Source organism: Trachypithecus francoisi, unplaced genomic scaffold (genome assembly GCF_009764315.1).
Source record: "Trachypithecus francoisi isolate TF-2019V2 unplaced genomic scaffold, Tfra_2.0 Lachesis_group17, whole genome shotgun sequence".
Classification (NCBI taxonomy): domain Eukaryota; kingdom Metazoa; phylum Chordata; class Mammalia; order Primates; family Cercopithecidae; genus Trachypithecus; species Trachypithecus francoisi.
This window is the reverse complement of record NW_022681462.1, coordinates 79,412,756-79,438,379: the sequence shown is the minus strand read 5'-3', so window position 1 is coordinate 79,438,379 and position 25,624 is coordinate 79,412,756. Positions and strand designations below refer to the sequence as shown.

General features: G+C 42.3%; 2 protein-coding genes across 5 annotated transcripts in view; one reads left to right on the top strand and one right to left on the bottom strand.

Moving 5' to 3' along the window:
- SPDYA (speedy/RINGO cell cycle regulator family member A) overlaps window positions 1-1,945 on the top strand; it is a 39,213-nt gene extending 37,268 nt beyond the window's left edge. For 2 of the 3 annotated variants that reach the window (XM_033176165.1, XM_033176166.1), the window contains exon 7: window positions 1,205-1,945. In XM_033176165.1, coding sequence (XP_033032056.1) covers window positions 1,205-1,296 — 92 coding nt within the window. In that variant the 3' untranslated portion in view covers window positions 1,297-1,945. The remainder of the gene's footprint in view (window positions 1-1,204) is intronic. The other variant, XM_033176167.1, reaches the window with a different exon arrangement.
- TRMT61B (tRNA methyltransferase 61B) lies at window positions 1,176-24,476 on the bottom strand. Of its 2 annotated transcripts, none has more exons than XM_033176163.1 (7): window positions 23,740-24,476; window positions 18,828-18,930; window positions 14,587-14,777; window positions 5,597-5,688; window positions 3,957-4,183; window positions 1,674-1,751; window positions 1,176-1,588 (listed from the first exon to the last, which is right to left on the bottom strand). In XM_033176163.1, exons 1-7 carry the CDS (start codon window positions 24,436-24,438, stop codon window positions 1,527-1,529), a joined length of 1,452 nt encoding a protein of 483 aa, XP_033032054.1. In that variant the 5' UTR covers window positions 24,439-24,476; the 3' UTR covers window positions 1,176-1,526. The 2 variants fall into 2 exon arrangements, with proteins under 2 accessions (XP_033032054.1, XP_033032055.1); XM_033176164.1 differs by having other exon boundaries at window positions 3,984-4,183.
- Between the last annotated feature and the right edge of the window lie 1,148 nt (window positions 24,477-25,624).

The following is a 25,624-nucleotide window of genomic DNA, read 5'->3' as shown; positions in this document are numbered from 1 at the left end:
TCAAAAATTTACACACATGTATAATTTTAAATACTTCTAGCCTAAGAGATAAATCTAGGAATGGCAGCATTTATCCTCCAAGGCATTACTATTTTACAGCCCATAAAAGAGGCCAGGCATGGTGGCTCCACACCTATAATCCCAGCACTTTGGGAGGTCAAGGCAGAAGGACTGCTTGAGCCTAGGAGTTTGAGACCAGCCTGGGCAACACGACAAAACCCCGTCTCTACCAAAAACCCCACAAAAATTAGCTGGGTGTGGTGGCATGTGCCTGTAGTCCAACTACATGGGAAGCTGAGGTGGGAGGCTTGCTTGATCCTGGGAGATTGAGGCTGCAATGAGCCATGATCATGCTACTGCACTGCAGCCTGTGTGACAGAATGAGAACCTCAAAAAAAAAAAAAAAAAACACACAACCAAAAACCTATAAAACATCTATATTTAAACAGTGACCTAATCACTCTAAGTCACTGTTTATCTGTAAAATATGGATAACCTGAAAGATAAGTTGTCCATAGTAAGTGAAAAACATATATAAAGTTTTCAAAACAATGTATGATATATGGTAAATGCTAAATAACTGATGCCTATGAATATAATAAGTCCCATTTGTAATTCATGTTTCTAAAATGTATCGCCCAAACTTTTTTTTTTTTTTTTTTTTTGAGACGGAATCTCACCGTCACCCAGGCTGGAGTGCAGTGGCACAATCTCAGCTCACTGCAACCTTCGCCTCCCAGGTTCAAGCGATTCTCCTGCCTCAGCTTCCCAAGTAGCTGGGATTACAGTCGTCCGCCACCACAACTGGCTAATTTTTATATTTTTAGTATTTTAGTAGAGACAGGGTATCACCATGTTGGCCAGGCTAGTCTCGAACTCCTGACCTCAGGTGATCTGTCTGCTTTGGCCTCCCAAAGGTGTGAGCCACTGTGCCCAGCCCCCAAACATTTAATTTACGTAGTAACACTGAACAATTCTGATGTTTTTTCAAGCTGGTTAAAAAGATTCTGAGGGGGATAAAAGAAATTCAAGAGCTGTTACATATTTTGTTACAATTTTTAAGGTGATTATATCATTCTTAAGTTTCCCCCCATTATTTACTGTAACCCAGACTTATTTTTTAAGACATATACAAGTCATTATAAGATGTATTTAAAATGGACAGATACATAAAGTTTATCTTAAAATGCATATTTTATTTCAGTAGTCAATGACCATCAATCAAATAAAGGAAAGAAAACTAATTTCTTGAAGAAAGACACATCTATGGAGTGGTTCACAGGAAGCGAAGAATGAGATGGCCCAACTAAACCAATTTGGAATCATTAACTACAAAACGTCAAACCAACTGCAAGACAAGTGTCAAAATGGGACGTTTAAGCAGTTTTGCCATGTTATACATCTTTTATTTATTTTCAAATTATATGTAAAAGTTATATAAGTCACAGTAATAGCTAAAAATGCCAATCTATGAAAGTAGTGATTTTCAATATAAAGTTCTATTTTGATATTTTTCCATCTTCAAGTCAGTTGCTGTCATCTGGAGTACTCAGTTGCGGTTTGACCTTCCTCAACTTGACAAGAAAAGCTAATTTAAGAGAAGAAAAACATCAAGTCATTATATTAATTAGAAGAAAAAACACCATTTAATATGTTCTGAAAACATTACTCACCTGTATGACCATGTTGCCAGTGTACTGGTCTAGCAACATAGGGAAATGATCCATATGGAAAATCAGAATGTGATTCTTCTGTTGTAAAAAATATATGTACTATAAGCTACATAAAATATTTTCTAATTTTTTCACAAAACTGTTAAAATATGAGTTACTCTAAGTTTTTTCTCTTTTTTTTCCTTGTGTTTGTTTTAGAGCTACTCTGCCAGTTATTATACAGAAATGATTTGTCAATGATTATATAATAAACATGTGATTTTATAACCAAATGGATAAGCCCATATCATAAATCAATGGATACTTGAAAACTTGTTCATGGCCTAAATAATGTGCATATATGACAAAGACCTAAAATCAGTTATTTCAAGAATTCCAGCAGCAGCCGGGCACAGTGGCTCAAGCCTGTAATCCCAGCACTTTGGGAGGCCGAGACGGGTGGATCACGAGGTCAGGAGATCGAGACCATCCTGGCTAACACGGTGAAACCCCGTCTCTACTAAAAACTACTACAAAAAACTAGCCGGGCGAGGTGGCGGCGCCTGTAGTCCCAGCTACCCAGGAGGCTGAGGCAGGAGAATGGCGTGAACCCGGGAGGCGGAGCTTGCAGTGAGCTGAGATCCGGCCACAGCACTCCAGCCTGGGTGACAGAGCGAGACTCCGTCTCAAAAAAAAAAAAAAAAAAAAAAAAAAAGAATTCCAGCAGCATCTTAGAAGTTGCTTTTTGGAATATTAGCTATTTGCCTATCAGGTTCCATTAAATTCATTCCCTTCAGTAATAATCAGTGATCTAAATATAAAACATCCGTAACATACTTAAATTATTTCACAAACCAAGCTCCTTGTGACAAGTAAAATATGAAGATTATAAAAAGCTCAATTCTTCAAAGATATCAGAGTTTTATGTAAAAGGCAGGAAAAGTCATTATTCTGTGCCTTATACATCTTAGCAAAATATCACACTTCAATTTCTATAGAAAATTGCTGAGGAATATTTTTATAATCTATTGGTCAGTATACTCAGGAACTCATTCTCCATTTATTACTACATGCATAAAGTAAAATTGAAGCTCACCATGGTCATCCTCTTGAAACAGCTCACCTTCAACTCCAGTTTTCTTTTGAGAATCTAGTTGTACATCTATGTTGATTTTAGGTTCTACTTTTTGAGCTAAAATTCCAGTTTTCCGTTTTGCAAGGCAAACCAACCAATCTTTGACAATGACCTCGCTTATCTTTTCACACGAAAGAGCAAGTTCACAGATGCGAATTCCATCTAAAAGTTCGATAACCTGTGTGATGCTTTCAGAAAAGTGAAAAATGTACATTTCTACTAAAATAATATTCTATTTAAGTTCCCTATACCTCTTCCCACATTTAAATACTACAGTTAAATTAAGGCAGGAGAGGGTTTAAATATTCAAGTTAGGAGGCATAAAAAATACTTTCACAAAATTCTAAGTAAACAAACACAGAGACCATAATTTAACATTACTGTTCACATTATACTTTTAAAAAGTTTCTTCCAGATTGTCAGAAGAAAATGCGCATCTTGTATTACTATTTATGTAAAAAATGATTTAAACAGTAATATAGGGTCGGGCGTGGGTCATGCCTGTAATCCCAGCACTTTGGGAGGCCGAGACGGGTGGATCACGAGGTCAGGAGATCGAGACCATCCTGGCTAACACGGTGAAACCCCGTCTCTACTAAAAACTACTACAAAAAACTAGCCGGGCGAGGTGGCGGCGCCTGTAGTCCCAGCTACCCAGGAGGCTGAGGCAGGAGAATGGCGTGAACCCGGGAGGCGGAGCTTGCAGTGAGCTGAGATCCGGCCACAGCACTCCAGCCTGGGTGACAGAGCGAGACTCCGTCTCAAAAAAAAAAAAAAAAAAAAAAAAAGAATTCCAGCAGCATCTTAGAAGTTGCTTTTTGGAATATTAGCTATTTGCCTATCAGGTTCCATTAAATTCATTCCCTTCAGTAATAATCAGTGATCTAAATATAAAACATCCGTAACATACTTAAATTATTTCACAAACCAAGCTCCTTGTGACAAGTAAAATATGAAGATTATAAAAAGCTCAATTCTTCAAAGATATCAGAGTTTTATGTAAAAGGCAGGAAAAGTCATTATTCTGTGCCTTATACATCTTAGCAAAATATCACACTTCAATTTCTATAGAAAATTGCTGAGGAATATTTTTATAATCTATTGGTCAGTATACTCAGGAACTCATTCTCCATTTATTACTACATGCATAAAGTAAAATTGAAGCTCACCATGGTCATCCTCTTGAAACAGCTCACCTTCAACTCCAGTTTTCTTTTGAGAATCTAGTTGTACATCTATGTTGATTTTAGGTTCTACTTTTTGAGCTAAAATTCCAGTTTTCCGTTTTGCAAGGCAAACCAACCAATCTTTGACAATGACCTCGCTTATCTTTTCACACGAAAGAGCAAGTTCACAGATGCGAATTCCATCTAAAAGTTCGATAACCTGTGTGATGCTTTCAGAAAAGTGAAAAATGTACATTTCTACTAAAATAATATTCTATTTAAGTTCCCTATACCTCTTCCCACATTTAAATACTACAGTTAAATTAAGGCAGGAGAGGGTTTAAATATTCAAGTTAGGAGGCATAAAAAATACTTTCACAAAATTCTAAGTAAACAAACACAGAGACCATAATTTAACATTACTGTTCACATTATACTTTTAAAAAGTTTCTTCCAGATTGTCAGAAGAAAATGCGCATCTTGTATTACTATTTATGTAAAAAATGATTTAAACAGTAATATAGGGTCGGGCGTGGGTCATGCCTGTAATCCCAGCACTTTGGGAGGCTGAAGCGGACGGATCACTTGAGGTCAAGCATTCCAGACCAGCCTGGCCAACATGGTGAAACCCTGTCTCTACTAAAAACACAAAAATTAGCCGGGTGTGGTGGCTCACACCTGTAATCCCAGCTACTTGGGAGGCTGAGGCAGGAGAATCACTTGAACCCGGGAGGCGGAGGTTGCAGCGAGCTGAGATCACAACACTTGCACCCCAGCCTGGGTGACAAAGCGAGACTCTGTCTCAAAAACAAACAAAAAGAAAAAACGAAAAAAGGTTAAAAAAAAAAAAAAACTGACCGGGCGCAGTGGCTCACGCTTGTAATCCCAGCACTTTGGGAGGCCGAGGCAGGTGGATCACGAGGTCAAGAGATTGAGACCATCCTGGCTAACACGGTGAAACCCCATCTCTACTAAAAAAAAATAGAAAAAATTAGCCAGGCGTGGTGGTGGGCGCCTGTAGTCCCAGGTACTCCAGTGGCTGAGGCAGGAGAATAGAGTGAACCCTGGAGGCGGAGCTTGCAATAAGCCGAGATCGCACCACTGCACTCCAGCCTGGGCAACAGAGCAGACTCCATCTCAAAAAATAAATAAATAAATAAATAAATACTAAATAAATATACAATATAAATGAACTTGGGACTTGTCATTTTAAAACAGTTGTGTAAGATGCCATGTACACTTTATTCAGTTACAAAATGAGTATTTTGGCTGGGCGTGGTGGCTCATGCCTGTAATCCCAGCACTTTGGGAGACCAGACAAGCAGATCACCTGAGGTCAGGAGTTCAAGACCAGCCTGGCCAACATGGCGAAACCCCTTCTCTACTAAAAATAGAAAAAATTAGCTGGGTGTGGTGGTGGGTGCCTGTAATCCCAACTACTTGGGAGGCTGAGGCAGGATAATTGCTTGAACCGGGGAGGTGGAGGTTGCAGTGAGCCGAGATCATACCACTGCACTCCAGCCTGGGTGACAGAATGAGACTCTAGCTCAAAAAAAAAAAAAAAAAAATTTTTTTAAGTTTGGAACTTAAGCAAAAGTGCACTTAAAAGTCACATTACAAGGAAAAACAGTTCTATTACTCACTTTGCTAGATATACAGCACATACACCACCATGCTTAAGACGTGGGTAAAAAACAGGCAAAGTAATATGAGGGTTTAACATATCCAAAGCTACCTGTGTGGGGGGAAAACAGAACTGGATCAGTCTGATTCCGTTTAAATAAAGCGTAAGTTTTCTTATTGTGGTGAAATGATACACTTTTGGACAGCAATCACTCAAGGTATTTCATTTTTTAGAAGGTAGTATTATTAACTATCATTTTACTTCTCCCAAAAGGGTAGGTTAATTATTATACAGTTGGGCAAGGTGGCTCCTGTCTGTAATCCCAACACTTTGGAAGGCTGAGTCAAGAGGATCCTTTTGAGGCCGAGTTTGAGACCAGCCCAGACAACACAGCGAGACTTTGACTCTATTGAGAAAAAAAAAAAAGTAGCTGGATGCAGAGGCCCAAGCCTGTAGTCCCAGCTGCTCAGGAAGCTCAGATGGGAGGGTCACTGGAGCCTAGGAGTTCAAGGCTGTAGTCACCTATGACTGTGCCATCATACTCCACCCTGGGCAAGAGTGAGATCCTGTCTCAGGGAAGAAAAAATAATTTGTCATAGTACTTGATGATACTGAAAAATCATAATGATATGTCTTGTACTTGGCATATTAATATGGAAATATTGATTTGGCTATGTATGTATATATGAATATAACCAAAGAAAGATTCCTGTATGCCTGTATTATCAATATTGCCAAGTGTAAAACACGCCATTACAACATAAAAAATTTAAACATTTGAGACCATGTGAATTTCTTTTTTTTTTTTGAGACAGGGTCTCGCTCTGTTGACCAGGCTGGAGTACAGTGGCATGATGTCACCTCGCTGCAACTTCCACCTCCTTACCTCAAGCAACCCTCCTACCTCAGCCTCCCAAGTGGCTGAGATGACAGGCAGGCACCACCATTCTCAGTTAATTTTTTGTATCTTATGTAGATACAGGGTTTTGCCATGTTGCCCAGGCTGGTTTTGAACTCCTGGATTCAAGCGATCTGCCCGCCTCGGCCTTCCAAAATGCTGGGATTATAGATGTGAACCACTGCACCTGGCTGACAATGTAAATTTCTATTGCCAAAACTTATAAATCTAAATGCTTTATTTCAGCTTTGGCAACAGAAATTCACATTGTTGGCCAGAGGCAGTGGCTCATGCCTATAATCCCAGCACTTTTAGGAGACTGAGGTGGGTGGATCACCTGAGGTCAGGAGTTTGAGACCAGCCTGGCTAACATGGCGAAACCCTGTCTCTACTAAAAATACAAAAATTAGCTAGGTGTGGTGGTGCACACCTATAGTCCCAGCTACTGGGAAGGCTGCGGCAGGAGAACTGCTTGAACCTGGGAGGTAGAGCTTGCAGTGAGCCAAGATTAAACCACTGCACTCCAGCCTGGGGGACAGAGTGAGATTGTCTCAAAAAAAAAAAAAAAAAAGAATCATATCCTTTATTTCCTCTTTATTCTTCTTTCAATTTCAATTGCAGTGTACACAGCTGTAGTCACAGAAGATGCCAATAAGTACAAAAGATAAGTGAAAAATTTTCAAATAAAAATTAATTAAAAACAAAAAATAAATCTGGTCAAAATAGAAAATAAAGTAACATTTACTGTTGTATTAACTCCAGAAAGCTTGGAGTTATGCTGGCATATCTATTTACTAAATGAGAAAATATTAGATTGTTTATGTGTTTTTTAAAAACAGTACTAATCGGTCAGGGACATCTTATTAATTCACCAAATATTTATTAAGCACTCTCTACATGACAAACATTTTTCTAAGTGGTAAGGATATAGTTGGAACTTATAGTCTGTTTCATGGGATCTAATGAAGGGGTAGACATTAAACAAAAATTAAAAAATATATAAATAAATAGGACAGAGGGTGGTGAGTGACATGAAGAAAAACAGTTATAAAGCAGAATAGGCGTGGTAACTCACGCCTGTAATCCCAGCACTTTGGGAAGCCAAGGCAGGAGGACTGCTTGAGCCCAGGAGTTCCAGACCAGCGTGGGCAATACAGTGAGACCTCACATTTATAAAAAATAAAAAAAACAGCCAGGCACGGTGGCTCACGCCTGGAATTCCAGCACTTTGGGAGGCCGAGGCGGGTGGATCACCTGAGGTCAGGAGTTCAAGACCAGCCAGGCCAATATGGCGAAACCCCATCTCTACTAAAAATACAAAAATTAGCTGGGTGCAGTGGCGCACACCCGTAATCCCAGCTACTTAGGAGGCTGAGGCAGGAGAATAGCTTGAACCCGGGAGATTCAAGTGAGCAGAGATCACGCCACTGCACTCTAGCCTGGGCGACAGAGTGAGACTCGTCTCAAGAAAAAAAACTGCCAGGCGTGGTGGTGTGCACCTGTGGTTCCAGCTACTTTGGAGGCTGAGGAGGGAGGATCACTTGGGCTTGGGAAATCAAGGCTGCAGTGAGCTGTGATTGTGTCACTGCACTCCAGCCTGGGTGACAGGGTGAGACTCTATCTCAAAATAAACAAAACAAGCAGAGTAAGAGGGAAAGAAAGTGACAGGTTAGGGAAACGAGGTGTCATTTTATACACAGGCTGGTCAGTGAAGAGATCTGAAGAAAATAAAATTAAGTTTAACCCATGGAAATGTAGGGAAGAAGTGAGTTCCTGGTGGAGGGAACAGCAAATATTTAATACAAACACCCTGAGGTAGTAGGCTACTTGGAGAGTCTGTTGAGGCTACTGTCACTGCAGTGGAGATAAAAGGGGGGAAGTGGTAAGAGATGACATCGAAGGTGGTGGACACAGATTACATAGAATCACGCAGTCTTTAGCTTTACTTCTCAATTGAGAAGCCACTGAAGAATTTTAAAGAATGACATGATCTGAACTTTTTAAAAAAACTTTTTGTGTGTGTGGTAAAATCAACATTGCCATTTTAAGTGTACAAGTCACTGTCATTAAGTATACTCTGACTCACTTTAAAATCTACATGCAGAAAACACTGAGAATGCAAGGAAGGATGACGGTGGCTGGTAATAGCAAAGAGCAGTTGGTGTGGTAAGAAGTGGTATATATTTTGAAGACAGAGCCAATTGGAATTAGGATTAGGATTGGCAGTAGGATGTGAGAAAAAGAAGACTGAATTCAAAGTTTTTAGCCTAAGCCACTGAAAGAATGCAGATGTCATTTACTAATGAGGAAAATGATGAGGATTATGGGAGAGCAAGCTTGAGGGAAATAAGAATTCAGGTTTGGATATGTATTTAAGATGCCTATTAAATATCCAAGTCGAGGCCAGGCATGGTGGCTCATGCTTGTAATCCAAGCAGTTTGGGAGACCCAGGCGGGTGGATCACCTGAGGTCAGGAATTCGAGACCAACCTGGCCAACATGACAAAACCCTGTCTCTACTAAAAATACAAAAAAAATAGCTGGGCGTGGTGGCGGGTGCCTGTAGTCCCAGCTACACAGAGGGCTGAGACAGCAGAAATGCTTGAACCCGGGAGGCAGAGATTGCACTGAGCCGAGATCGCGCCATTGCACTCCAGCCTGGGCAACAGAGCGAGACTCCATCTCAAATAAATAAATAAATAAATATCCAAGTGAAGATTTCAATGACAATCAAGGGTCAACATGATGACATAAATGGGCTCTTAGACTGTAGTTTTACTATGTTATTGTCAAGGATCAAAGTTAGATAACCAAAAAAACTGCAAATCCTCTTGAATGCTCAATTCTCAGTTAACAGCATTTATCCAGTTACTCAAACCAGAAACTTAAGAGTCATCATTTTCTTTTTTCAAAGCCTAATCAAGAAGCCATCATTTTCTTCACCTGGAATTCTCTTTTGAGACTCTGGGGTTTTGGTGCTTCTGTTTGAATTAAAGTCTCACAAATCTACCTCCAGTGTTTCTCAAATTAATCCCACTGACATTGACTTAGGTCAAGACCTCATCATATCTTGTTGAAATATTATAATACCTTTCTGCATAGACTCCAGCCTCCATTCTTTCTCCAGAATTACTCTAAAACAGAAATCTAGACAGTCTGCTCTCCTACTTACAAGATAATGTCCATACTATCCAGCTTGATAAACATACAACTTTCTTTATTATCTAGCCCCTCATGACTGCATTTACAGCCTCATCTCCTCATACCAAGTTCTACAGCCATGGTGTTTTATACTTCTGAGTCTTTTTAGTAACTGTTTATGTGTCCATTTCATTTCATCTTATTTAATTAATTTTTTTTTTTTTTTTGAGATGGAGTCTTGCCCTGTTGCCCAGGTTGGGGTGCAATGGTGCGATCTTAGCTCACTGCAACCTCTGCCTCCCAGGTTCCAGAGATTCTCCTGCCTCAGCCTCCTGAGTAGCTGGGATTACAGGTGTGTACCATCACGCAAAACTAATTTTTTTTTTTTTTTTTATCTTTAGTAGAGACAGGGTTGCACCATGTTGGCCAAGCTGGTCTCGAACTCCTGACCTCATGATCCACTCGCCTCAGCCTTCCAAAGTGCTGGGATTACAGGCGTAAGTCACTGCACCTGGCCAATTTAATTTAATTTTTGAGACAGACTCTTGCTCTGTCACCTAGGCTAGAGTGCAGTGGCGCGATCTCAGCTCACTGAAGCCTCTGCCTCCTGGGTTCCAGAGATCCTCCTATCTCAGCCTCCCAAGCAGCTGGGATTACTGGCATGCACCACCACCACACCCAGCTAATTTTCATACTTTTAGTAGAGATGGGGTTTCACTATATTGGTCAGGCTGGTCTCAAACTCCTGACCTCAAGTGATCCACCAGTCTCAGCCTTCCAAAGTGCTGGGATTACCGCCATGAGCCATCATGCCTGGCCAACAGCTATTAATTTTTAATTTTTTAATATTTCTTATTCATTTTTTGTTTTTGAAAGCTCTTTTGAATGTATAATTTTTGTCTTAGCACAGCACATGGCACATGGCAGGTTCTTAATAAATGCTTATTGACTCCAGAAACAAAGTGGTTCAGAAATTCAGAGGAAGGTAATAATCCTCTGGCTAGATGAGGCAGGATATTTCATGCAAGAGATGACCTTTAAGCTTTGAAGGGAGAACAGAGTATAAACAGGCAGAGAAAAGGGAAAGGAAGAAAATCAAAATGATGAAAATCGTAACTAACATTTATTCATTGCTTACTATGTACCAAGTACTTCACATGAATTTTCTTATTTAATCCACAACAACTCTATGAAATAGGTACTTATCATTACTGTTTAATACATGAGGTGACTGAGGCATGGAAAGATTCAGTGACTTACCCAAGGTTACACTGGCGATTATGGAGCCTGGTGGTGGACCAACCTGAATGGACCCCAAACTTATCTCCCTCTATTCCTTTTCCTTCCTTTTCTCTCCTCAGAAACAGTCAGTGTCCAGAAGTTGGTAATATTCCCAAATTTTATACTTCTACAACATATGTAAATAGCTACAAACAATACATGTTGTGTAGTTTTAAATTTTCCATGTACGTAGTCATTTTACACACTCTCTTATAATGCTTTTTCCACCAAACACCAAGTCTTTCAGATTTATTGATGTAGCTAGAGTACATTTATTGTTAGTATTCCATTGTGTCCACTCCCTTTTGACGGCTAAGCTGTTTCCAAAATGTGTTAAATTCTTTTATTAGTCACGCTTTTTTCTGTTTTTCTTTATTGTTTAACACCTTTTTTATTCATTTAGCATCATTTTGGTTGGCATGTATGGAGTTAGGTTACATAAAGGACTAGAGAAAGGAAGGTTCAGAACAGATTCTGGACACCAGAAATCTTTGAATGAAAAGCTCTGGAATTGTTTTTTCAGCAGGAGAATGACAGTATCAGAAATACATATATATACACATATATATTTGTTTTTTCTTTTTTGCTTTTTTGAGATAGAGTCTTGCTCTGTCGCCCAGGCTGGAGTGCAGTGGCACAATCTTGGCTCACTGGAACCTCCACCTCCCAGGTTCAAGTGATTCTCCTGACTCAGCCTCCCAAGTAGCTGGGATTGTAGGCACCCACCACCACGCCTGGCTAATTTTTGTATTTTTCTTTCTTTGTTTTGTTTTGTTTGTTTGTTTGTTTTAGAATGGAGTTTCACTCTTGTTGCCCAGGCTGCAGTGCAATGATGCAATCTCAGCTCACCGCAACCTCCAACTCCCAAGTTCAAGCGCTTCTCCTGCCTAAGCCTTCTGAGTAGCTGGGATTACAGGCACAAGTCACCACGCCCAGCTAATTTTATTTGTATTTTTAGTAGAGATGGGGTTTCACCATATTGGCCAGGCTGGTCTCGAATTCCTGACTTCCCACATTGATCGGGCTGGTCTCAAACTTCCGACCTCAGGTGATCCACCCGCCTCGGCCTCCCAAAGTGCTGGGATTACAGGCATGAGCCTCTGCGCCCGGCCTAAATTTTGTATTTTTAGCAGAGACGGGGTTTCGCCATGTTGGCCAGGCTGGTCTCGAACTCCTGACCTCAGGTCTCCCAGAGTGCTGGAATTATAGGCGTGAGCCACTGCACCCAGCCCAGAAGTATATTTTAGGAAAATTACTCTAGAGATGACGCGAATGGATTAGAAGAGGGAAGGCCCAGAAGGTGAGATGGCAGCTAGGAGAAGAATTAAGTAGACAAAGGGAGCAACAATTAAAAAAAAAAAAAATGGTGGGAATGTGAAAAGAAATTTGTTTGTTTGTTTGCTTATTTTGAGACGGAGTCTTGCTCTGTCACCCAGGCTTGGGTGCAGTGGTGCAACCTCAGCTCACTGCAACCTCCGCCTTCCGGGTTCAACCAATTCTCCTGTCTCAGCCTCCTGAGTAGCTGGGATTACAGGCAACTGCCACCACGCCTGGCTAATTTTTGTATTTTTAGTAGAGATGGGGTTTCACCATATTGGCCAGGCTGGTCTCGAATTCCTGACCTCAGGAGATCTGCCCGCCTCGGCCTCCCAAAGTGCTGGGATTACAGGCGTGAGCCACCGTGCTCAGCCAGAAATTTACGTTTAACATATGCCTTTTGATCTTTGATCAAACATCAACCCTCACGCAGTACTCTTACCAATGTACAATTTTTAGAAACATTCTTAAGAAAAGGAAATTATTCATGATCTAGCTTCTATTTAATAGTTCTGTACTTTGGGAGGCCGAGACGGGCGGATCACGAGGTCAGGAGATTGAGACCATCCTGGCTAACACGGTGAAACCCCGTATCTACTAAAAAATACAAAAAACTAGCTGGGCGAGGTGGCAGGCGCCTGTAGTCCCAGCTACTCGGGAGGCTGAGGCAGGAGAATGGCATAAACCTGGGAGGTGGAGCTTGCAGTGAGCTGAGATCCGGCCACTGCACTCCAGCCTGGGCGACACAAAAGAAAAAATAAAAAAGTTCTGTATCATAATTATTTATGAACACCAACTATAATTCTTTGGTCCTAACGGTATATAACTCTTCCTCAGCAGCTGACACCCTCCCCCTGTCCTTCTCTATTCCCTCATATTGAGTAATCATCTGGCACTATTATTCAAGAGAGATTCAGCTGAATAAATCTAAAAAGGAGTATTATTTTTAGATCAGGAATGGTTCAGTAGGTTTCTACAAAGCTTCAATGATATCATTAAAATCCTTTGTTGTTTCATGCTCATCAAACAAAATTCTGATGACCTATTTAATCCCCCAGGTATTTTTGACATTCCTATGGATGACCTAAACAGAGCCCTTTCCCCCTTATTGAACTGTAACAAGCAAGTCATAGGTGAGAAAAATGAACTGAGGTCTTTCTGTACAGGAAGCTGTGTCACTAAAACTATAAGCTTTAGTTATATCAGAGCTAGAAGCCAGTGCTGATAAAAATCATTTTCACGGCTGGGCACAGTGGCTCATGCCTGCAATCCCAGCACTTTGGGAGACTGAGGCAGGCAGATCATCTAAGGTTAAGAGTTCGAGACCGGCCTGGCCAACATGGTGAAACCCCATCTCTACTAAAAATACAAAAATTAGCTGGGCATGGTGGCATGTGCCTATAATCCCAGCTATTTGGGAGGCTGAGGCAGGAGAATCGCTTGAACCTGAGAGGCGGAGGTTGCAGTGAGCTGAAACTGTACCACTGCACTCCATCCTGAGCAACAGAATGAGACTCTGTCTCCAAAAAAGATAAGAAGATTTTCTCTCCTCTTTGAACTTTGCTTCATTTCTCACCAAAGTAGTCTATCCTTCCAGCAGCCAATTACGGAAAGGAAGGAAGACTCCTAACCAAGGCCTCAGTTCATAGTGTGAAGCTATGAACTGTGAAGTGGCATCACCAAGGACAGGGCAACCTACTCTGGAATTCTGAAACTCTTAAGCCAGCAAGTACTTCCATGTCCCAGATCTCCACCATGTTTGATCACAGCTTAATGTATCCTCTCTTGTCATCTATCTTTTTACCTTCATCTTCTCTGCTTCTTTTCCCTAAGTCAACCTCCCAGTGTTTCTCTTCCTCACAATGTCTCTGCTCCACTTTCTGGAGCTTTGTCCATGATAAACACCTCCGTCCTCGACATCTCCAATGAACACACTGCTCTGGACATCCTGCCTTTAACTTTCTAGTTAAAGATGCCTTCTGTCTATTCCCTGTCAAATGGAAGCTACTTATTCCCCCAAATCTCAAAATTCAGGTTAGGTGCTGCGTTCAATATGCTTTCAATGCTGCTTCCAAAGTACGATTTGTCCTGGAAATGCTGAGGTTCATGATGCTTGACTAGTCTTTGGTCCTAGTTTTCAGTCATCATTCCACATTCAATGACAACTTCAGCACCCAACTCGGTAACTCAGTATGTCTTTCTGCCCAAAATCCCACCATGAGATTAAAAGGCATGAAACGAAAATATTCTTTCCATCCCTAGAGATAGACATGAAGCAAATGAAGGAAGACCCTTGCCCATGCAAAAGAAGCCTGATCCCTATCTTCTCTGTAGTCAAAGTAATAACACAGGACCCACGTTAGAAAACTTACTGCGTCAAATGTTAAAGCTTTGATGTCTTCGGTTGCTCCTGAAATATCCTTATGAATAAAATCCACATTGTCTGGCCACTCTTCTACATGACTTAATTTCCATGAATCACGCCAGTGTTTGTAATTCTTCTTAGCCAGATCATGGTGGTCTTTTCGTACCTCAAAACTTATGACTCGTCCTTGTGATCCAACTTAAGTAAAAAATAATTTGATATTTCACAATGTTAATCAGGTTATTAAAAAGTGTCAAAAATGTATTTTGCAAAGGTACTACATGTAGGTGAAAAAAATAATTCAAATAGTTCAGTGTTACAAGTCTTCCTCCCATCCCTGATCCCCAATTAATCTCCCTCCCTCTTCAGGGGCAACCACATTACCAGCTACTTACCTTTCCCGTGATAGTCACTGCCTATACAAGCATGCAAGTATCTATCTCTGTTTTTTAATACACAATGTGGTGTATTATACACACTGTCCTGTACCTTCCTTCTTACTTACCAACAATGTCATTTTAGTGATTCTAGATGTACTGCATTCTTTTTTAAAAAATTGCATTCTTTTTAACAGCCATTATATTCCAGTGTATGGCTATGACGAACATTTAGCTTGTTTCTAGTCATATGCTAATACAAACAATATGGCAATGAAAATTCTTATACCTATGTCTTTGTATCAAGCCAGTATATCTCTATAGGATAAAGTCCTAAAAACAGAATTGCTGGCTCAAGGGTCATATGAATTTATTCACATAATATTACATTGTCCTCCACATAAGTGGTGTCAACTTATATGCCAACCAGCAATGTATTAGAATACCTATATCTCAGGCAGGGCGCAGTGGCTCACACCTGTAATCCCAGCACTTTGGGAGGCCAAGGCGGATGGATCACGAGGTCAGGTGATCAAGACCATCCTGGCTAACACAGTGAAACTCCATCTCTACTAAAAAAAAATACAAAAAATTAGCCTGCATGGTGGCACATGCCTGTAGTCCCAGCTACTCAGGAGGCAGGAGGACGGCATGAACCCGAGAGGCGGAGGTTGCAGTGAGCCCAGATCAGATGCGCCACTGCACTCCAGCCTGGGCAACAGTGCAAGACTGCATCTCAAAAAAAACAAAACCTATATCTCCATACTCTCCCTGAAAGTTTTTGAACTTTTTATCTGTGTCAATCTAAAAAATGAATAGAGTTTATCATTTTTAATGTAGATCTTTGAGGTTCTTTTTTTTTTTTTGAGACAGGGTCTCACTCTGTCACCTAGGTTGGAGTGCAGTGGTGCAATCATGGCTTACTGCACCCCCCGCCTCCCAGGCCCAAGCAATCCTCCCACCTCAGCCTCCTGAACAGCTGGGACGACAGATGTGTGCCACTACACCCAGCTAATTTTTTGTATTTTTGGTAGAGACGGGGTTTCGCCATTTTGCCCGAGCTGGTCTCAAACTCATGAGCTCAAGCAATCTGCCTGCCTCGGCCTCCCAAAGTGCTGGGATTACAGATGTGAGCCATGACGCTCAGCCTTTTAATGCAGTTTTAACTTGCATTTCTTTTACTATGGATGAGGTTGAATCTTTCACATATTTAAAAAGTATTTGTGGCCTGATACAGTGGCTCGCCAAGGTGGCTCGCCAAGGTAATCCCAGCACTTTGGGAGGGCAAGGCAGGCAGATCACTTGAGATCAGGAGTTTGAGACCAGCCTGGCCAACATGGTGAAGCCCTGTCTCTACCAAAAAAACAAACAAAAGGTATTATGTATTTGTGTGTGTGTGTGTGTGTGTGTGTGTGTGTGTGTGTGTGAAGAACTTTTAAACTAATTAGCACAGTAATACTGCAATTCCAGAGAGGAGTACTACATTTTAACTTAAGGCAATTAACTTTCCACCCACCTCTATCTGAAGCGATTTGATACCATTTGGAGATTATCCCAGATCAATCAGTTTACAGTTTACTAAAGAAGTTTAAATTCCAAGGTATCTTTTGAAATGTAACTCCAACTGCAAGTTATGAGGTTCTCAGGAGATAAAAATTAATGTTAATAGTAACATAAGCTGGGCGTGGTGCCCCATGCCTGTAATCCCAGCACTTTGGGAGGCTTAGGCAAGATTGCTTGAGGCCAGGAGTTCAAGACCAGCCTGGGCAACAGTGAGACCCAGTCTCTACAAAAAATTTAAAATATTAGCCAGCTTTGGTGGTATGTGCCTATTGTCCCAGCTACTTGGGAGGCTGGGACAGGAAGATCACTTGAGCTCCGAGGGTCAAGGCTGTAGTGAGCCACGATCATACCACTGCATTCCAGCCTGGGGAACAGAGTGAGACTCTGCCTCAAAAAAAAAAAAAAAAGTAATATAAACTAAACAACTGGAAAAGAAATTATGGAGAAAAATATCCATAACATAGGTAAATAGCAATAATTTCTTGCACATTTATAATTTAGGATTATTCAAGCCATGACACTCTTCTGATACTATATATTTTAGAAATAAAGGCACTTATCCGTTCTTACCAATTTTTACGAATCCAATGAAATCCAATTCAATCACTTTGTCAAATGACACCGTGCAGTTAGGAATTTGTCATAGATTATGAGAAAATGACTGCCTTTAACTATGTATAGAAAAGTCAAACAAAAGATTGAGGAGCCCAGAATGAATTTACTGGGTTAGTATAATCTAGATAATATTCACATGTGAAGACATTAGGTCAAAGAACAAAAGGTGTGAGTTTAATTTCAGCGTATTTCTACCTGTAATCTTTATAAAATCTACTCAAAGAAAGTACTGTGACTATTCAGCAGTCTACCATTATGTAGGGAAGAGAACACTGTACAGTCAGACCACCCAAAACAACCCTGACACTCAGAGAAATTAGGTAGGCAAAGGGGTACTAATCAACTAGCATAAAAGTAACCAGAAATTAAGTGGTAGGAACATGAAAAAATATATATGTTTAATATACACCTCTTGATTTTTGATCAGACACCCACCTTCAAGCAGTACTTTTACCAACTGACAATTTTTTAGAGACTTTTTGGAAAAAACAGAGATAATTCTTCATGATGTAGCTTTTTACTTAATAGCTCTGTACTATGATTAATTTATTTATGAACACCTACTATAATTCTTTGGTCCTAACAATGTCTAACTCTCCCTCCAGCAGCTGACAACCTCCTTCCATATTCCCTCAGGCTAAGTATTCACCTGGCACTATTATTCAACAATAACATGACAAGTACACAAGGAGGTTCCGAGCAGCACTGTTCATAATATCCAACTCAAATGTCTATCAACAGTAAAACGGGTACATTGTGAAGAGAGTACTATACAGCAACTAAAATGAAAGAACTACTGCTGTATGCAATGAGTGAATCTCACAAACATAATGATGAACGAGAGTAGCCAGATACAAAGGAGTACATACTGTATGATTCCATTTATATAAGTTCAAAGGAGGCAAAACTAATCAGTGGTGATAAAAGTCACAATAGTGGTTTCCTTTGGTGATAATAAGGACTGGGAGGGGACACGAGGAGGCATCTATGGGGCAGAGACACTCCCTACCTTGATCTGGGTAATAAGTACATGAGTGGTCACTATACAAAGATTCGCTGAGGTATACACTTACGATCTGCACACTTGTCTGTAGCTATGTTATATTCCAATAAAAAGTATACTTAAGAAAAAAGCAGGCCGGGCGCGGTGGCTCAAGCCTGTAATCCCAGCACTTTGGGAGGCCGAGACGGGCGGATCACGAGGTCAGGAGATCGAGACCATCCTGGCTAACACGGTGAAACCCCGTCTCTACTAAAAATACAAAAAACTAGCCAGGCAAGGTGGCGGACGCCTGTAGTCCCAGCTACTCGGGAGGCTGAGGCAGGAGAATGGTGTAAACCCGGGAGGCGGAGCTTGCAGTGAGCTGAGATCCGGCCACTGCACTCCAGCCTGGGAGACAGAGCCAGACTCAGTCTCAAAAAAAAAAAAAAGAAAAAGAAAAAGAAAAAAGCAGCAGCATTAGAGAGCATGAAGGAAACAAGACAAAGCAAAGAAAATGGAGGGAGGATTAGAAAGAGACTGACTGGAATAAATGTACAAAATGGAAAGAAAAATAGTTGTTTACATTCAGATTCTAGGAGAATGCTATCTCAACGTTAGGTATTTTCCCAAATATCCTCATAACTTTCTGTTATTATGAACAAATTGAACGTTTTCTTTGTTACCGAGATCCAGCTCAATCCAATCTCTTACCTGCTTTGGATAAAAATAAGCTCATTCCACCAGAGCCTGAGCCAGCTTCCAAAACAGTATCACCTGGGCTGATATCCATCATCAAGAGAATCATATTAATATCCTATGATTGAAAACAGTATGGGTGACTCAGCAACCAATAAATATGTATTAAGCGCCTAGTCTTATCTTACACTGTCGAGTATAGAGAAGAAGGGAGTGAAAAAACGAATCAGACTCTGGACCTGCCTACAGGCACTCTGCCTACAGAGTTTATATTTCACTTGATGAAATAAGAGAGATCCAAGAATCAGTTAACAAATAAGGCAACACTTAAGAATAATACCAAAATTACAGACAATATAAGTTCATAGAGCAGTAGGATGGCCTAGTTTAAAGACAAAGAGTAGACAATTTATGGCAACAATCACAAGGTAAAAACAGCTTTAAACAAAGCAGAGGTAGAATAAATACAGTTTGTTATCTCAGGAGAGATAGGCAGAGAACTAAATGCCAGTATGAGGCATTAGAACTTGGCCTGATAAGCAACCAGGGTGTGTCACTGAGGTGATATAAATGGCATTTTATGAGGATTAATCTGGCAGAAGAATACAGGATCTACTGGAGAAAAATCAAGAGGCAGGAAGACCAGTTAGGAATTTACCATATAATCTCTGCATAAAATGATGAACTTCTTTTTCTTTTTGGAGACGAAGTCTCGCTCTTGTCCTCCAGGCTGGAGTACGATGTGATCTTGGCTCACTGTAACCTCCTGGGTTCAAGCGATTCTCCTGCCTCAGCCTCCCGAATAGCTGGGATTACAGGTGCCTGCCATCATGCCTGGCTAATTTTTGTACTTTCAGTAGAGACGGGGTTTCCCCATGTTGGCCAGGCTGGTCTCGAACTCCTGACCTCAGGTGATCCGCTCGCCTTGGCCTCCCAAAGTGCTGGGATTACAGGTGTAAACCACCGTGCCCAGCCCAAAATGATGAACTTATTTATTTTTTTTGGGACAGAGTCTCGCTCTGTCACCCAGGCTGGAGTGCAGTGGTGCAATCTTGGCTCACAGTAACCTCCGCCTCCTGGGTTCAAGCGATTCTCCTGCCTTAGCCTTCCAAATAGCTGGGATTACAGGCACCTGCCACCACGCCCAGCTATTTTTTTGTATTTTTAGGAGAGATGGGGTTTCACCATGTTGGCCAGGCTGGTCTCAAACTCCTGATTTCAGGTGATCTGCCGGCCTCAGCCTCCCAAAGTGCTGGGATTACAGTCGTGAGCCAATGTGCCCGACCAAATGATGAACTTCTAATTTAGAATTAAGATACTGTATAACAGCAGTCCCCAACCTTCTGGGCACCAGGGACCCATTTTGTGGAAGACAATTTTTCTACAGATTGGGGAGAGGGTAATGGCTTTGGGATGAAACTGTCCCACCTCAGATCATCAGGCATTAGTCAGTCTCTTATAAGGGGCATGCAACCTACATCCGGCACATGCGCAGTTCAGAAGAGTTTGCACTCCTATGAGAATCTAATGCCATGGCTGAGCTGACAAGAGATGGAGCTCAGGCAGTAACGCTCACTACCACCGCTAACCTGCTGTGTGGTCAGGTTCCCTGTTACAGGCCATGCACTGGTACCAGTCCTCAGCCTGGGGGTAGAGGAGCTCTGCTATATAAGGAAAAAAAGGCACTATGCTAGAAATAGATTGGAGGACCCATTTGCCAAACATATAATTGGAAGTGTTTTTGTTAACACAACATGAATATTCTGGATGACATTAATAAGAACTGTTTTTTTTTTTAATTTATTAAACAAATTTTTTTGGTGAAAGGGTCTCACTCTGTCACTCAGACTGGAGTGTAGTAGTGCAACAGTAGCTCACTGCAGCCTGGAACTTCTGGGCTCAAGCAATCCTCCCACCTCAGCCTCCAAAGTAGCTGGGACCACAGGCATGTACCACCATGCCCAACTAATTTTTTTCTATTTTTTATAAAGATGGGGTCCTGTTATGTTGGCCAGGTTAGCCTTGACCCTAGCCTCCAGGAGTCCTCCTGCCTTGGCCTCACAAAGCACTGAGATTACAGGTGTGAGTGACTGCACCTGCCCCCTCACCTTTTTTCTGAGACAGGGTCTTACACTGTTCCCTAGGCTGGAGTGCAGTGGCAAGATCATGGCTCACTGCAGCCTCAAACTCCTGGGCTCAAGCAATCCTACCATCTCAGCCTCCTGTGTAGCTGGGACCACAAGTGTGTGCCATCATACCTGGCTAATTTTTTATTTTTTGTAGAGACAAAGTCTCCCTATGTTGCCCTGACTGGTCTCAAACTTCCGGGCTCATATGATCCTCCTGCCTCAGCCTCCCAAAATACTGAGAATACAAGCGTGAGCCACTGCACTCAGCCTCCAGCCATACTTTTTAATACTAAGATGGAATTATGTAATTCTAACAGGGAGATCAGTTTTTAAACATCAGTGGAGGTATTCCCTCAAGCATTTCGAAGTTGTAAAAGTTGAAGTTAAACTATCTCCAGCTACTACTTGGAAGCTATAAAGAGAAGTCAACACCTAACAAATTTAGTACTTAAATTCCTCCTTAGAGTAGAACAACATGACTTATATCTGTAACAAATGGAAAAGCAGAAAGTACACTAAAGATGCATATTTATAACTTCATGAAATGTAACTAATCTTTCTTGATTTTGTCTAATGGGGAGAAAGGAGACATGAGGAAGCAAGATAAAATTACAAAAGTCTTTAGTTTTTTTCAAGACCTTACGATAGCATGGCCAGGAGTGGTCATTCTCACCTGTAATCCCAGCACCCTCAAGGGAGGATCCCTTGAGCCTAGAGAAGTTTGAGACCAGTCTGGGCAAGTTAGGGTGACCCCAACTCTAAAAAAAAATTTTTTTTGATTAGCTATAGTGGCGTACACCTGTGGTCCCAGCTACTCAGAAGGTTGAGGTGTGAGAATTGTTGGAGCCCGGGAGGTTGAGGCTACAGTAAGAGGTGATTGAGCCACTGCACTCTAGCCTGGGTGACATAGCAAGACCCTGTCTTTAAAAAAAAAAACTTATTATACCTCAGTAGCCTAAGCTTCTGAGGAAAGTTTTCTTAGTCCCTGGGTAGATCGTTTAAAATACAGACTGGCGGTGGCTCAAGCCTGTAATCCCAGCACTTTGGGAGGCCGAGACGGGCGGATCACGAGGTCAGGAGATCGAGACCATCCTGGCGAACACGGTGAAACCCCGTCTCTACTAAAAATACAAAAAACTAGCCGGGCGAGGTGACGGGCGCCTGTAGTCCCAGCCACTCGGGAGGCTGAGGCAGGAGAATGGCGGGAACCCGGGAGGCGGAGCTTGCAGTGAGCTGAGATCCGGCCACTGCACTCCAGCCTGGGCGACAGAGCGAGACTCTGTCTCAAAAAAATAAATAAATAAATAAAAAATACAGACTGGATTCCTACTCAGAAACTTCTAATGGTCCTTCACTACAAATGGAATAAAATACTTAAACCACACCTCATACAGGGACCCTCATCTGACCCAGAGGCCACAACAGAAACTCTGCAGTATTCCTCCCTTTGCAAGAACAATTCTCGTCCTAGATCTTTACAAGGCAAGCTCTTCCTTATTTAGGTGTCCTATCAAGTGTACCTCCTTGGAGACCATCTCTACTCACTTGACATAAAGTATGCTCATACCCCAGGTCACCCCAAACAATGTCATTGTTAATATATTTGTCTTCATGACACTTAATACTACTGGAAATGACCTTATTCTTTCATTTACTTGTTTGTTCTTCGTCACCCCTTCTAGAATGTAAGGTCTATGTTGAGAGTGAGGACTGCAGTTCAACACTATAGTTCCCTAAATAGTGCCTTGAGTATGGAAGGCAGTCAATTATTTGCTGAATAAATAATGAATGAATCCTGATCTGGAGAAAGGAGGAGTTGTGTTACACAGGAACATTCTACTCAAGGACTGTGACTGTGACTAAGGATTGAAATAATCTGCTAGCAATAGATGATTAGCATAAACTTCAAACTAGGGTTGGGGCGCAGGAGCTCCCGCCTGTAATCCCAGCACTGGGAGGCAGAGGTGGGCGGATCACTTGCGGCCAGGAGTTGAAGACCAGCCTGGGCAACAAGGCGAAACCCCCGCCGCCCCCCCGCCCCTCCCTGGTCTCTACAAAAATTAGCCTGGGGTGGTGGCGCATGCCTGTAGTCCCAGGTACTCAAGAGGCTGTGGTGGGAGAATCGCTTGAATCTGGGAGGCAGAGGTTGCAGTGAGCCAAGATCGCGACACTTCACTCCAGCCTGGATGACATGGTGAGAACCTGTCTCAAGAAAAAAAAAAACAAACTGAAACTAGGCTTTAGGCAGTTAACTTTTTAATAAAGAAAAGTTATTTTATGGTTGGCGTTGAATGTTAGCTATTTTAACATAAAACTCTATTTCTTCCCTAAAGGAAAAAGCACCGTAATGTATCTACTGTTGATAAAATATACTCTTGTAACATGATTATTAAATATTATTAAAATATCATCATAGTAGTACTAAAAAATTGTTCCCTAAGAGTTCAACATTCTCTTGAGTCCTGAAGTTGTAAACTTAAGACTAATGGGGAACAAAATTAGTACTTATTATGTACCTAATGAATTCACATCACCCTAACAGAAAGTTGAGATATTATCCACATTTTACAAATAAGGGAATCGAGACTCCCAAGTTAAAATTAAAATCTGGGCGTTTCCTAATGCTAATTTTCATTATGATATGTAAAAGTTATATCCATTGGTTTATCTTAAAAGCCTGAGTACAATAAAAAATTCAAACGTCTGAGATATGCTTTGAATACAGTAATCAGGACTGAGTACTGCATCTGTCTTTGCTCCTCCTGGAACCAATACACACCTTATCTCCATCACATTACCTTTGGGAATGTTATGGCAGTCCCTCTTTTCATCAATAATACATAGTCTTCCAATGCTGGCCTCCTCAGCGTGAACTGCTTACCCAAGGAACTCCTCAGTATCTGGCCGGGGAACTTGCCCACGATCTTGCTGAACGGGACTGCCCCCCAGTTACTATTTAAGAGTCCGACTTTGTCCAATCTAAATAATTTCCTAAATTGTGTTTCTCTCTTCTCAGTCTCAGCTAAAATCAGTTCCCCAACCTGAAAGGGTCTCTCTCTGGAAGTTGAACAAGAAGGGGAGACGTGAGGCTCTTCGATCTCGGTAGCGGACTGGGCCTGCGAGAGCATCGAAGGATCCTCGGATACCTGGTGTGCCGGACCGCACCGGCCCTGGTCTCCCCTCGAGTCCTCGCGCTCTCGAGGGGATGACTCTTCCCGCGGAGTAGGCAGTCTGAGGTTTTCCAGTGACGAAAGACATCCGGTCCCAATGTCCGAGATGCTCAGAGGGAGAGATGGGCAAGACTCTGCTCCTGGGGCTTTCCTTTGTGCCGCCTCGTGCTCTCTTTCTCCGTCTCGCAGGTCTCTAGGCGAGGACCTGCAACACAGTGACCGAGCTCCTTCGAAGGGCTCTTGCCCTAGGCCGCGCAGGAATGAATTGGTTCCGAGTCCCTGCCGCAGGCATAGCAAGACAGGACCGCTGCACCTTGCCATCAGCATAGTGTTTCGCGCAGGCGCCGTCGCAGACGAGTGACGCAGACCTAGCGCGACCCCCTCCTTTCCCTGTCGCGCGCATGGCGCGGCAGCCCGACGGCGCCTGCGTCGGGGAGGGGGTGGTGCGTTACGTCAAGCAGGGGCGCCGGAGCAGCGGCGGCGTCCTGGTTGAGTGACCATCAAGGAGTATATCCTCGCGCGCGGGCGCCCGTTTTCCTTTTCGGAATGTGAGTAAAGAATTTACCGCTGGCCAGGCGCGGTGGCTCAAGCCTGTAATCCCAGCACTTTGGGAGGCCAAGGCGGATCATCTGAGGTCGGGAGTTCGAGACCAGTCTGACCAACTGAATAAACCACGTCTCTACTAAAAATATAAAATTAGGCAGGCGTGGTGGCACATGCCTGTAATCCCAGCTACTAGGGAGGCCGAGGCAGGAGAATCGCTTGAACCTGGGAGGCGGAGGTTGCGGTGAGCCGAGATCGCGCAGTTGGACTCCAGCCCGGGCAACAAGAGCGAAACTCCGTCTCAAAATCAATCAATCAATCAATCAATCAATTTACCGCTAACAGACGTCCTCCAGGTTCGCTCGCGTACAGGAAGATTGAGACAAAACTTAAAGCGTTGTGCAAACTGAAATGCCAGGCTTAGCACGCTGGTGTCTTGAACACGGACATCACCTAGTCACCCCCAAGATGTATGAGTAGAGCTAATCCGGAGATGCGTTTGACAAACGGCGTGGGATGCTCCACTTGCTGATTGGTTCTCCTTTCCCAGTTGACTGCGACATCTCCCAGCCCCAAGTCCCTTTTGAAGGGGCTGTGACAGCCTGCCGGTCCCCTCACCCACCCCTCACGCCCAGAGAGTCCGAGAAGAAGGTCGATTAGAGTACTCACTATGTGCTTATGTAACAGATGTTTTCATTATTAAAATATAACTAGTTTACCCTCCCAAAACTAAATAGAAGTGCCTTAAAATGGAAACAGGTATCTTTGGAGGCCAAAGTTATTTAACGTTAAATATCACTAGCCTCCCCGCAGTTTGGGAAGCCGAGGCGAGCGGCTCATTTGAAGTCAGGAGTTCGGGACCAGCCTGGTCAACACGGTGAAACCCCTTCTCTACTAAAAATACAAAAATTCGCTGGGCGTGGTGGCACGCACCTGTAATCCCAGCTACTCGAGAGGCTGAGGCAGGAGA

Excerpts from the sequence above, each read along its gene's own strand:
- TRMT61B (XM_033176163.1), bottom strand. The coding sequence starts at position 24,438 with ATGCTGATGGCAAGGTGCAGCGGTCCTGTCTTGCTATGCCTGCGGCAG. Across the intron at positions 18,931-23,739 it reads CTGCCATAACATTCCCAAAG|GATATTAATATGATTCTCTT; the intron begins GTAATGTGATGG and ends TTTCAATCATAG. Across the intron at positions 1,752-3,956 it reads GTTTCAAGAGGATGACCATG|AAGAATCACATTCTGATTTT; the intron begins GTGAGCTTCAAT and ends TTTTTACAACAG.